Source organism: Ranitomeya imitator, chromosome 6 (genome assembly GCF_032444005.1).
Source record: "Ranitomeya imitator isolate aRanImi1 chromosome 6, aRanImi1.pri, whole genome shotgun sequence".
Lineage (NCBI taxonomy): Eukaryota > Metazoa > Chordata > Amphibia > Anura > Dendrobatidae > Ranitomeya > Ranitomeya imitator.
Genome location: NC_091287.1, coordinates 563,863,280 through 563,875,655, shown reverse-complemented (window position 1 = coordinate 563,875,655; position 12,376 = coordinate 563,863,280). Strand labels below are relative to the sequence as shown.

The following is a 12,376-nucleotide window of genomic DNA, read 5'->3' as shown; positions in this document are numbered from 1 at the left end:
ACAGGATGTAACTCAGGATCAGTAATGTAATGTATGTGCACAGTGACAGCACCAGCAGAATAGTGAGTGCAGCTCTGGAGTATAATACAGGATGTAACTCAGGATCAGTAATGTAATGTATGTGCACAGTGACTGCACCAGCAGAATAGTGAGTGCAGCTCTGGAGTATAATACAGGATGTAACTCAGGATCAGTAATGTAATGTATGTACACAGTGACTGCACCAGCAGAATAGCGAGTGCAGCTCTGGAGTATAATACAGGACAGTATTTCTAGGAACTTTTGCCCAATGACATGGTGAATTTTTTGTTACCGTCACTGAGGACATTTTACTATTTCTGTTGCAGATAGTAAAATCGAAGACAAGAGCCGGGGACACAATGAAATGTATGTCGGGAGCTTTAGATTAGCATCTGTCTTATCGTCTGCTGTTCCTCAGCACAATGTACATATTTCTATGTTCAGTGATTCTTGGAAAAAAAAAAGACTACACAAAAAGTATTGATCAAAGAGAGTCACGAGTCGTGTGCATAAAGGCTGAGATAACGGCCTCCCCAGAACGTTCATGGGGATCAATGCATCTATTAAAACCGCAGTGCAACCATCTCTTTTTGCATAGCTGCAGCGTACACGTTCTCGCCGGGCTTTTCACACCTTACAATCTCAATGGCAGCTGCCTATTAATGAACTTCATCAATGGAAATCGGGGGCCCGTCTGCCATAACACATTGGATGTACAGTACAGACCAAAAGTTTGGACACACCTCATTTAAAGATTTTTCTGTAGTTTCCTGACTATGAAAATTGTACATTCACAAAGAAGGCAACAAAACTATGAATTAACACATGTGGAATTATATACAGTGGGGCAAAAAAGTATTTAGTCAGTCAGCAATAGTGCAAGTTCCACCACTTAAAAAGATGAGAGGCGTCTGTAATTTACATCATAGGTAGACCTCAACTATGGGAGACAAACTGAGAAAAAAAAATCCAGAAAATCACATTGTCTGTTTTTTATCATTTTATTTGCATATTATGGTGGAAAATAAGTATTTGGTCAGAAACAAACAATGAAGATTTCTGGCTCTCACAGACCTGTAACTTCTTCTTTAAGAGTCTCCTCTTTCCTCCACTCATTACCTGTAGTAATGGCACCTGTTTAAACTTGTTATCAGTATAAAAAGACACCTGTGCACACCCTCAAACAGTCTGACTCCAAACTCCACTATGGTGAAGACCAAAGAGCTGTCAAAGGACACCAGAAACAAAATTGTAGCCCTGCACCAGGCTGGGAAGACTGAATCTGCAATAGCCAACCAGCTTGGAGTGAAGAAATCAACAGTGGGAGCAATAATTAGAAAATGGAAGACATACAAGACCACTGATAATCTCCCTCGATCTGGGGCTCCACGCAAAATCCCACCCCGTGGGGTCAGAATGATCACAAGAACGGTGAGCAAAAATCCCAGAACCACGCGGAGGGACCTAGTGAATGAACTGCAGAGAGCTGGGACCAATGTAACAAGGCCTACCATAAGTAACACACTACGCCACCATGGACTCAGATCTTGCAGTGCCAGACGTGTCCCACTGCTTAAGCCAGTACATGTCCGGGCCCGTCTGAAGTTTGCTAGAGAGCATTTGGATGATCCAGAGGAGTTTTGGGAGAATGTCCTATGGTCTGATGAAACCAAACTGGAACTGTTTTGTAGAAACACAACTTGTCGTGTTTGGAGGAAAAAGAATACTGAGTTGCATCCATCAAACACCATACCTACTGTAAAGCATGGTGGTGGAAACATCATGCTTTGGGGCTGTTTCTCTGCAAAGGGGCCAGGACGACTGATCCGGGTACATGAAAGAATGAATGGGGCCATGTATCGTGAGATTTTGAGTGCAAACCTCCTTCCATCAGCAAGGGCATTGAAGATGAAACGTGGCTGGGTCTTTCAACATGACAATGATCCAAAGCACACCACCAGGGCAACGAAGGAGTGGCTTCGTAAGAAGCATTTCAAGGTCCTGGAGTGGCCTAGCCAGTCTCCAGATCTCAACCCTACAGAAAACCTTTGGAGGGAGTTGAAAGTCCGTGTTGCCAAGCGAAAAGCCAAAAACATCACTGCTCTAGAGGAGATCTGCATGGAGGAATGGGCCAACATACCAACAACAGTGTGTGGCAACCTTGTGAAGACTTACAGAAAACGTTTGACCTCTGTCATTGCCAACAAAGGATATATTACAAAGTATTGAGATGAAATTTTGTTTCTGACCAAATACTTATTTTCCACCATAATATGCAAATAAAATGTTAAAAAAACAGACAATGTGATTTTCTGGATTTTTTTTTCTCAGTTTGTCTCCCATAGTTGAGGTCTACCTATGATGTAAATTATAGACGCCTCTCATCTTTTTAAGTGGTGGAACTTGCACTATTGCTGACTGACTAAATACTTTTTTGCCCCACTGTACTTAACAAAAAAGTGTGAAACAACTGAAAATAGGTCTTATATTCTAGGTTCTTCAAAGTAGCCACCTTTTGCTTTGATGACTGCTTTGCACACTCTTGGCGTTCTCTTGATGAGCTTCAAGAGGTAGTCACCGGGAATGGTCTTCCAACAATCTTGAAGGAGTTCCCAGAGATGCTTAGCACTTGTTGGCCCTTTTGCCTTCACTCTGAGGTCCAGCTCACCCCAAACCATCTCGATTGGGTTCAGGTCTGGTGACTGTGAGGCCAGGTCATCTTTCTGAGGCTGGTGACTCGGATAAACTTATCCTCAGAAGCAGAGGTGACTCTTGGTCTTCCTTTCCTGGGGCGGTCCTCATGTGAGCCAGTTTCTTTGTAGCGCTTGATGGTTTTTGCCACTGCACTTGGGGACACTTTCAAAGTTTTCCCAATTTTTCGGACTGACTGACCTTCATTTCTTAAAGTAATGATGGCCACTCATTTTTCTTTACTTAGCTGCTTTTTTCTTGCCATAAAACAAATTTTAACAGTCTATTCAGTAGTACTATCAGCTGTGTATCCACCAGACTTCTGCACAACACAACTGATGATCCCAGCACCATTTATAAGGCAAGAAATCCCACTTATTAAACCTGACAGGGCACACCTGTGACGTGAAAACCATTCCCGGAGACTACCTCTTGGAGCTCATCAAGAGAATGCCAAGAGTGTGCAAAGCAGTCATCAAAGCAAAAGGTGGCTACTTTGAAGAACCTAGAATATAAGACATAATTTCAGTTTCATACTTTTGTTAAGTATATAATTCTACATGTGTTAATTCATAGTTTTGATGCCTTCAGTGTGAATGTACAATTTTCATAGTCATGAAAATACAGAAAAATCTTTAAATGAGGTGTGTCCAAACTTTTGGTCTGTACTGTAGTTACGTAACGCTAGTGGATGTGGACCCAATGAGCCGCACTTGTGACTAAACCTCTACCTAGTTCTCAGTAGCGCCTCTGAGGGTGAGGATAGGCTGGGCTGTGGGCAGACACCAGGTACCATTCCAGGAAGGTACTCAGGACGGCAGCAGCTGATTGGATGGTCAGGGGCATGGGTATGCGATACAGAGGGGCGAGACTGAGGCGCAGTCAGATGGACCGAGGCCGGGGTAGGCAGCACAGGATCAGAAAACGTAACCACGGTCAGGACCAGAGAGGTCAAGCAGAAGCGGTGAACAGGCCGGGTCGTTAACGAGAAGCAGAATGCATACAAGTGTGCTATCAGAGCAGGAGCCAACGTTCGCGCAGGGAGCGGAAGGCGGAGCTGCCTAATAAAACCCGACTATCATGGGATAGGCAGGGGAACTTAATCTCTGCAGGACAGCAGCGTTAAATTCCTTCACAGACCGGCCACGCCCCTCTAAGGATAGATGGATACCAGATGCTAGTGCAGTAGTGCAGAGATGTGCAGGGAGAAACAAACGTAGCGGAACAGCCTGCGGTGAGGAGCAACCGCATGGTGAGGAGTGTGGTGCTGTGAGACGACACTTGCCGTCGTGACAAGTAAACGGAGATGAATAGCACGGCTTTGTTCTCAGAGCTCCAGTAGCTGATGGTATGCGGGAAGTGGGCAGCGGTCTAGCACTCTAGTGGAAGTGGGGGCCGGCCTGTCTCTACAGGAAGTAGGGGCCAGCCTGTTTCTACAGGGAGGGCAGGTCTGTCTCTACAGGAAGGGAGGGCAGGTCTGTCTCTACAGGAAGGGAGGGCAGGTCTGTCTCTATAGGTAGTAGAGGGTGGGCCTGTCTCTACAGGAAGCTGGTGCCAGCCTGTCTCTACAGGAAGTAGGGGCCAGCCTGTCTCTACAGGGAGGGCAGTTCTGTCTCTACAGGAAGGGAGGGCAGGTCTGTCTCTATAGGGAGGGCAGGTCTGTCTCTACAGGAAGGGAGGGCAGGCCTGTCTCTACAGGAAGTGGGGGCCGGCCTGTCTCTGCAGGAAGTGGGGGCCGGCCTGTCTCTACAGGAAGTAGGGGCCAGCCTGTTTCTACAGGGAGGGCAGGTCTGTCTCTACAGGAAGGGAGGGAAGGTCTGTCTCTACAGGAAGGGAGGGCAGGTCTGTCTCTATAGGTAGTAGGGGGTGGGCCTGTCTCTACAGGAAGGGCAGGTCTGTCTCTACAGGAAGTAGGGGCCAGCCTGTCTCTACAGGAAGCTGGTGCCAGCCTGTCTCTACAGGAAGTAGGGGCCAGCCTGTCTCTACAGGGAGGGCAGTTCTGTCTCTACAGGAAGGGAGGGCAGGTCTGTCTCTACAGGAAGGGAGGGCAGGTCTGTCTCTATAGGTAGTAGGGGGTGGGCCTGTCTCTACAGGAAGGGCAGGTCTGTCTCTACAGGAAGTAGGGGCCAGCCTGTCTCTACAGGAAGCTGGTGCCAGCCTGTCTCTACAGGAAGTAGGGGCCAGCCTGTCTCTACAGGGAGGGCAGTTCTGTCTCTACAGGAAGGGAGGGCAGGTCTGTCTCTATAGGGAGGGCAGGTCTGTCTCTACAGGAAGGGAGGGCAGGCCTGTCTCTACAGGAAGTGGGGGCCGGCCTGTCTCTGCAGGAAGTGGGGGCCGGCCTGTCTCTACAGGGAGGGAAGATCTGTCTCTACAGGAAGGGAGGGCAGATCTGTCTCTATAGGTAGTGGGGGGTGGGCCTGTCTCTACAGGAAGTTGGGGCCAGCCTGTCTCTACAGGAAGTTGGGGCCAGCCTGTCTCTACAGGGAGGGCAGGTCTGTCTCTACAGAAAGGGAGGGCAGGTCTGTCTCTATAGGAAGTGGGGGCCAGACTGTCTCTACAGGGAGGGCAGGTCTTTCTCTACAGGAAGGGAGGGCAGGTCTGTCTCTATAGGTAGTGGGGGGTGGGCCTGTCGCTACAGGAAGTTGGGGCTGGCGTGTCTCTACAGGAAGTGGGGGCTGGCCTGTCTCTACAGGAAGTGGGGGCCAGCCTGTCTCTACAGGAAGTGGAGGCCGGCCTGTCTCTACAGGAAGTGGGGGCCGGCCTGTCTCTACAGGAAGTGGGGGGCAGGCCTGTCTATAGGAAGGGGGAGCCGGCCTGTCTATAGGAAGGGGGGGCAGGCCTGACTCTACAGAAAGTAGGGGCTAGCCTGACTCTACAGAAAGTAGGGGCTAGCCTGTCTATACATGAAGTGGAGGCTGGCCTGTCTACAGGAAGTGGGGGCAGGCCTGTCGCTCTATAGGAAGTAGGAGCAGGTCTGTCTCTCTACAGGAAGTGGCGGCCGGCCTGTCTCTACAGGGAGGGCAGGTCTGCCTCTTTAGGAAGGGAGGGCAGGTCTGTCTCTATAGGAAGTGGGGGTGGGCCTGTCTCTACAGGAAGTTGGGGCCGGCCTGTCTCTACAGGAAGGGAGGGGCCAGCCTGTCTCTACAGGGAGGGCAGGTCTGTCTCTACAGGAAGGGAGGGCAGGTCTGTCTCTACAGGAAGTGGGGGCCGGCCTGTCTCTACAGGGAGGGCAGGTCTTTCTCTACAGGAAGGGAGGGCAGGTCTGTCTCTATAGGAAGTGGGGGGTGGGCCTGTCTTTACAGGAAGTTGGGGCCGGCATGTCTCTACAGGAAGTGGGGGCCGGCCTGTCTCTACAAGAAGGGAGGGCAGGTCTGTCTCTATAGGAAGTGGGGCCAGCCTGTCTCTAGGAAGTGAGGGCCGGAAGTGGGAGCAGGTCTGTCTCTACAGGAATTGGGGGCCAGCCTGTCTCTCTACAAGAAGTGGGAGCCAGTCTTTCTGTGTACAGAAAGTGAGGGAAGGTCTGTTTCTTTAGATGGGGTGGGGCCAGTCTGTCTGTGTACAGAAAGGGCAGGCCTGTTTCGCTAGATGGAGTGGGGGCAGGTCTGTGTCTCTACAAGAAGTGAAAGCTGGTCTGAAAACAGGAAGTAGAGGCGGGTTTGGAAATCTATAGGAAGTTGGGGCAGGTCTGTCAGTCTACAGGAAGTGGGGGCAGGTCTGTCTTTTTACGAGAACTGGGAGCCAGTTTGTCTATGTACAGAGAGTAAGGGCAGGTCTGTCTCTCTACAAGAATTGGGAGCTGGTCTGTTAACAGGAAGTAGAGGCGGGTCTGTAAATCTATAGGAAGTCGGAGCGGGTCTGTCTGTCTGTCTACAGGAAGTGGAGTTGCATCTGTCTCTTCAGAAAATAGGGCAGGTCTGTGTCTCTACAGCAATTTGGAGCTGATTTGGAGCTGCTCTGTCCACAGGAAGGCAGCTCTCTATGTATATAAGAAGTGGGGATGGGTCTGTCTGTCTGTCTCCAAGTTGTGTGGGGCAGGTCTGTAAATCTACAGAAAGTGGGGGCCGTTCTGTCAAAACAGGAACTTGGGGTGGGTCTGTCAATCACAGGAAGTGGCGTTGGGTCAGTATCAACAGGAAGTAGTGGCAGGTCTGTTTGTCTGCAGGAAGTGGAGGTGGGTCTGTATCTCTACCGAAAGTGGGGACAGGTCTGTCTATCACTCCAAGTGGGTCTGTTTGTCTACAGGAAGTGGGAGTGTGTCTGTCAAACTACAGGAAGTTGTGATGAGTCTGTCATTCTTCAGGACATTAATGAGTCTGTCGAAAGGAAGTGGGGCAGTACTATATCAACACAGGAAGTGGGGGCCAGCCTATCATTCTACAACAAGAGTGGGTCTGTATCATTACCGTAAGTGATGCAGGTCTGTCTCTCTATAGGAAGTGACTGAAGGTTTGTTGCTCTACATAAAGTGGTGGGGGTGTACATCGCACTAAAGAAAGTGGGAATGTATGTCTCTTTTCAAAAAGAAAGGGTGGGTCTGTCTGTCTACAGGTAATGGGAACAGGTCTGTCTCTCTACACTATTTGTCTCTGTAGTGTAAGTGGTTGTTAGTATTTGTCTCTACAGTAAGTGGTGACGAGTCTTTTCCTCTCTACAGTAAGGCTGTGCACACGTTGCTGATTTTGCTGCGGATCTGCAGCGGATCTGCAGCTGCGAGTCCGCAGCATCTTTCCATGCGTTTACAGTACAATGTCCCTTGTCCCCATAGTTTGTAAGCTTGCGAGCAGGGCCCTCACTCCTCCTGGTATCTGTTTTGAACTGTATTTCTGTTATGCTGTAATGTCTATTGTCTGTACAAGTCCCCTCTATAATTTGTAAAGCGCTGCGGAATATGTTGGCGCTATATAAATAAAAATTATTATTATTATTATTAATGTAAAACTATGGAAAATGCAATCTGCAGTGCCCATGTTGCGGGAAAAAACGCGCAGAAACGATACCGGTTACATTCCACAGCATGTCAATTCTTTGTGCGGATTCCGCAGCGGTTTACACCTGCTCTATAATAGGAATCCGCAGGTATAAAACCGCAGGTGGAATCCACACAAAATCCGCATAAAAATCGTGGTAAATCCGCAGGTAAAACGCAGTGCCTTTTACCTGCAGATTTGTGAAATCCGCTGCGGAAAAATCTGCAGCCCTCAAAAATACGTGCGCACATAAGTGGTGATGGCAAGTCTCTTCCTCTCTACAGTAAGTGGTGACTAGTCTTTTCCTCTCTACAGTAAGTGGTGACGAGTCTTTTCCTCTCTACAGTAAGTGGTGACTAGTCTTTTCCTCTCTACAGTAAGTGGTGACGAGTCTTTTCCTCTCTACAGTAAGTGGTGACTAGTCTTTTCCTCTCTACAGTAAGTGGTGACGAGTCTCTTCCTCTACAGTAAGTGGTGACGAGTCTTTTCCTCTCTACAGTAAGTGGTGACGAGTCTTTTCCTCTCTACAGTAAGTGGTGACGAGTCTTTTCTTCTCTACAGTAAGTGGTGACGAGTCTTTTCCTCTCTACAGTAAGTGGTGACGAGTCTTTTCCTCTCTACAGTAAGTGATGACGAGTCTTTTCCTCTCTACAGTAAGTGGTGACGAGTCTCTTCCTCTCTACAGTAAGTGGTGACGAGTCTCTTCCTCTACAGTAAGTGATGACGAGTCTTTTCCTCTCTACAGTAAGTGGTGACGAGTCTTTTCCTCTCTACAGTGAGTGGTGACGAGTCTCTTCCTCTCTACAGTGAGTGGTGACGAGTCTCTTCCTCTACAGTAAGTGGTGACGAGTCTCTTCCTCTCTACAGTAAGTGGTGAAGAGTCTTTTCCTCTCTACAGTAAGTGGTGACGAGTCTTTTCCGCTCTACAGTAAGTGGTGACGAGTCTTTTCCTCTCTACAGTAAGTGGTGACGAGTCTTTTCCTCTCTACAGTAAGTGGTGACGAGTCTTTTCCTCTCTACAGTAAGTGGTGACGAGTCTTTTCTTCTCTACAGTAAGTGGTGACGAGTCTTTTCCTCTCTACAGTAAGTGGTGACGAGTCTTTTCCTCTCTACAGTAAGTGGTGACGAGTCTTTTCCTCTCTACTGTAAGTGGTGTCGAGTCTTTTCCTCTCTACAGTAAGTGGTGACGAGTCTTTTCCTCTCTACAGTAAGTGGTGTCGAGTCTTTTCCTCTACAGTAAGTGGTGACGAGTCTTTTTCTCTCTACAGTAAGTGGTGACGAGTCTTTTCCTCTCTACAGTAAGTGGTGATGAGTCTTTTCCTCTCTACAGTAAGTGGTGACGAGTCTTTTCCTCTCTACAGTAAGTGGTGACGAGTCTTTTCCTCTCTACAGTAAGTGATGACGAGTCTTTTCCTCTCTATAGTAAGTGGTGACGAGTCTTTTCCTCTCTACAGTAAGTGGTGACGAGTCTTTTCCTCTTTACAGTGGTGACGAGTCTTTTCCTCTCTACAGTAAGTGGTGACGAGTATTTTCCTCTCTACAGTAAGTGGTGACGAGTCTCTTCCTCTCTACAGTGAGTGGTGACGAGTCTCTTCCTCTACAGTAAGTGGTGACGAGTCTTTTCCTCTCTACAGTAAGTGGTGATGAGTCTTTTCTTCTCTATAGTAAGTGGTGACGAGTCTCTTCCTCTTTACAGTAAGTGGTGACGAGTCTCTTCCTCTACAGTAAGTGATGACGAGTCTTTTCCTCTCTACAGTAAGTGATGACGAGTCTTTTCCTCTCTACAGTGAGTGGTGATGAGTCTTCCTCTCTACAGTAAGTGGTGACGAGTCTTTTCCTCTCTACAGTGGTGACGAGTCTTTTCTTCTCTATAGTAAGTGGTGGCGAGTCTTTTATTATTATTATTTATTTATATAGCACCATTAATTCCATGGTGCTGTACATGAGAAAGGGTTACATCAAAATACAATTATTACTTACAGTAAATAAACTAATAATGACAGACTGATACAGAGGGAAGATGACCCTGCCCTTGAGGGCTTACATTCTACAGGATTATGGGGAAGGAGACAGTAGGTCGAGGGTTGCAGTAGCTCCAATGGTGTTGAGGTGGCCGTGTGGTCTTTACAGGCTGTAAGCTTCCCTGAAGAGATGGGTTTTCAGGTTTCTTTTGAAGGATCCAAAAGTAGTGGATAACCGGATGTGTTGGGGCACTGAATTCCAGAGGATGGGGGATATTCAGGAGAAGTCTTGGAGGCGGTTGAGTGAAGAGTGAATAAGCGTAGAGGAGAGGAGGAGGCCTTGGGAGGAGCGGAGATTACGTGAGGAAAGATATTGAGAGATTAGTGTGGAAATATACGGAGGAGAAAGGTTATGGATGGCTTTGTAGGTCAGTGTTAGTAATTTAAACTGGATGCGCTGGGAAATTGGGAGCCAGTGAATGGATTTGCAAAGAGGTGAAGCAGGAGTGTAGCGAGGAGAGAGATTAGTCGGGCAGCAGAGTTAAGGATGGACTGGAGAGGTGCGAGAGTGTTAGAAGGTAGGCCACAGAGGAGGGCGTTGCAGTAGTCGAGGCGGGAGATGATTAGGGCATGCACAAGCATTTTGGTAGAGTGTGGGTTGAGGAAAGGACGGATTCTGGAAATATTTTTGAGCTGGAGACGACAGGAGGTGGCGAGAGCTTGGATGTGCGGTTTGAAGGACAGGGCAGAGTCTAGGGGGCACTGTGGCCAGCATTATATAGGGGGCGCTATGGCCGGCATCATGTAGGGGGCGCTGTGGCCGGCATCATGTAGGGGGCGCTGTGGCCGGCATCATGTAGGGGGCGCTGTGGCCGGCATCATGTAGGGGGCGCTGTGGCAGGCATCATGTAGGGGGCGCTGTGGCTGGCATCATATAGGGGGAGCTATGGCTGGCATCATGTAGGGGGCACAGTGGCTGGCATCATATAAGGGGAGCTGTGGCTGGCATTATGTAGGGGGCGCTGTGGCCGGCATCGTATAGGGGGCGCTGTGGCCGGCATCATGTATGGGGCGCTGTGGCCGGCATCATGTAGTGGGCGCTGTGGCCAGCATCATATAGGGGGCGCTGTGGTTGGCATCATATAGGGGGGCACTGTGGCTGGCATCATATAGGGGGCGCAGTGGCTGTATTGGGTAGGGCTAATTACTATCACACCCCGGTAATGAGGGCAAATGCTCGTTCGGCCTTCTCGTCGTCTTCCATTCCCATCAATGAGCCGACCAATCTCCTTTCTCTACCACACATCAGTGGGGGTCTCAGACTGGACCCTCTTTCTTGCTTACTTCATCCATCTCACATTAGTGTAAATCCCAGTGGAGCCCTAGCTGCCTACTAGATGCATTTCCACTGCCCCAATCATCTTGCACTTTCTTCTACCAAAACTTCTAGGAAAATTTACCAATGACTTTTGAAAGTGAGGGCACAGTGACTGTGCAGATCCGGAGCCCATTGGGGTCTTGTGTCTATCTCCCCCCAGCTTAACATGCATAGAGGCGCATTTGCCCAGGTTTGCCGGTCTTCACACCGGCTCTTGCTAGGGGCAAACATTCCCAAATTCCACCAATATTGCAAGACATGTCCCAAACTTCACATGCTGAGGATGGGCGCAGACTGCACAGGACAGCAGCTACGTACCAGTGCTCTGCGGAGGCCGCCGTGCTCCGGGAATACGATCACCCACATGTGACAATATATGGTCATGTAGCAGGTTAGGCGGTGTGATTATATGGACAGACGGGCGGTGAGGAGGACAGCGGCAGAGGTTAGATGTGGTTTAGTAGAAAACAGTCACTGACCAGAAGACACTACAATATCTCCTTTGTCCCCGGATGTGGACTCCATATTGACAAGACCCCTCATCTTCAGTGCTCTGAGCATCAGTGTGGGCAGCTTCCAAATGCCCGCATTAAAGGGGTCTCCCTTCTGGCCCTAAACATTAAGGGTGTTGTCTGGTGTTAAAGAAAAAAAAATTGAAGTGATAACTGTACCATCCAGATGTTACAGCTCATGATTGACTGCAGCAATCAGGCGCTGCAGCCAATCATGAGCTTCAGCAGTGCTGTAATATCGGCTTTTGAGCGCAGGCGATTCTGCACACCGTGCTTTCCCATGGCAGCAGTTTTGGCAGCAGTTGCAGGTGCGGACAGGGGGTCTCCCTCCGCCACATATATTCTTGCACTCGGCTGATCCAGTGCAAAATGTGCGCAAAATTACCATTGAGAGGATGAACCCAACTAATATTCGTGACCCCGCTGGACAGGAGCAGAGGATCTACTAAACGGGGCGGTGAGGAACGCTCTGCCCCATCGGAGGGATACTTCATGGCGTCTGGTCATGTAGATGGCACTAAGGACAGGTCTCTAGTTCAGGGTGATAGAGATGAGACACATAAAGCCAGAGGGGTTAATCTAGAGGGTGCAGCCACTACAGACAGCTCGCCGCCCTACCATCGCGCTCCTCCACGTAAGGCTTTGGTTTCTTTCTCGCTTTGGCTTTCTTCCTTCTCTCCAGAAGTTCTCTTATGTGATGATTCACTGGGGAACAAACAGAATGATGAACACAACGGCACAAAGGTGGAGACAAAGATGGCAGAGACAGGAGACCCTGGGCAAAGCCGGCTCCATGCACGTCACATGGAGATGGAAGCGGGGACTGTAAGCGATCCCGCAGGGAGG

The 12,376-nt window shown here is 49.0% G+C and overlaps 1 protein-coding gene across 5 annotated transcripts in view; it reads right to left on the bottom strand.

Annotated features, from left to right (window-relative positions):
* Window positions 1-12,376, bottom strand: part of ARHGAP39 (Rho GTPase activating protein 39) — a 238,325-nt gene that overhangs the window by 58,178 nt on the left and 167,771 nt on the right. For 4 of the 5 annotated variants that reach the window (XR_011314149.1, XR_011314150.1, XR_011314148.1 and 1 more), the window contains exon 5: window positions 12,149-12,235. The exons of the other annotated variant lie outside the window; for it this stretch is intronic. Coding sequence is in view for 1 of the 4 variants with exons in the window: in XM_069732045.1 (XP_069588146.1) it covers window positions 12,149-12,235 (87 nt within the window). In the remaining 3 variants the exon portion in view is untranslated. The remainder of the gene's footprint in view (window positions 1-12,148; window positions 12,236-12,376) is intronic. 5 annotated transcript variants of the gene reach the window in all.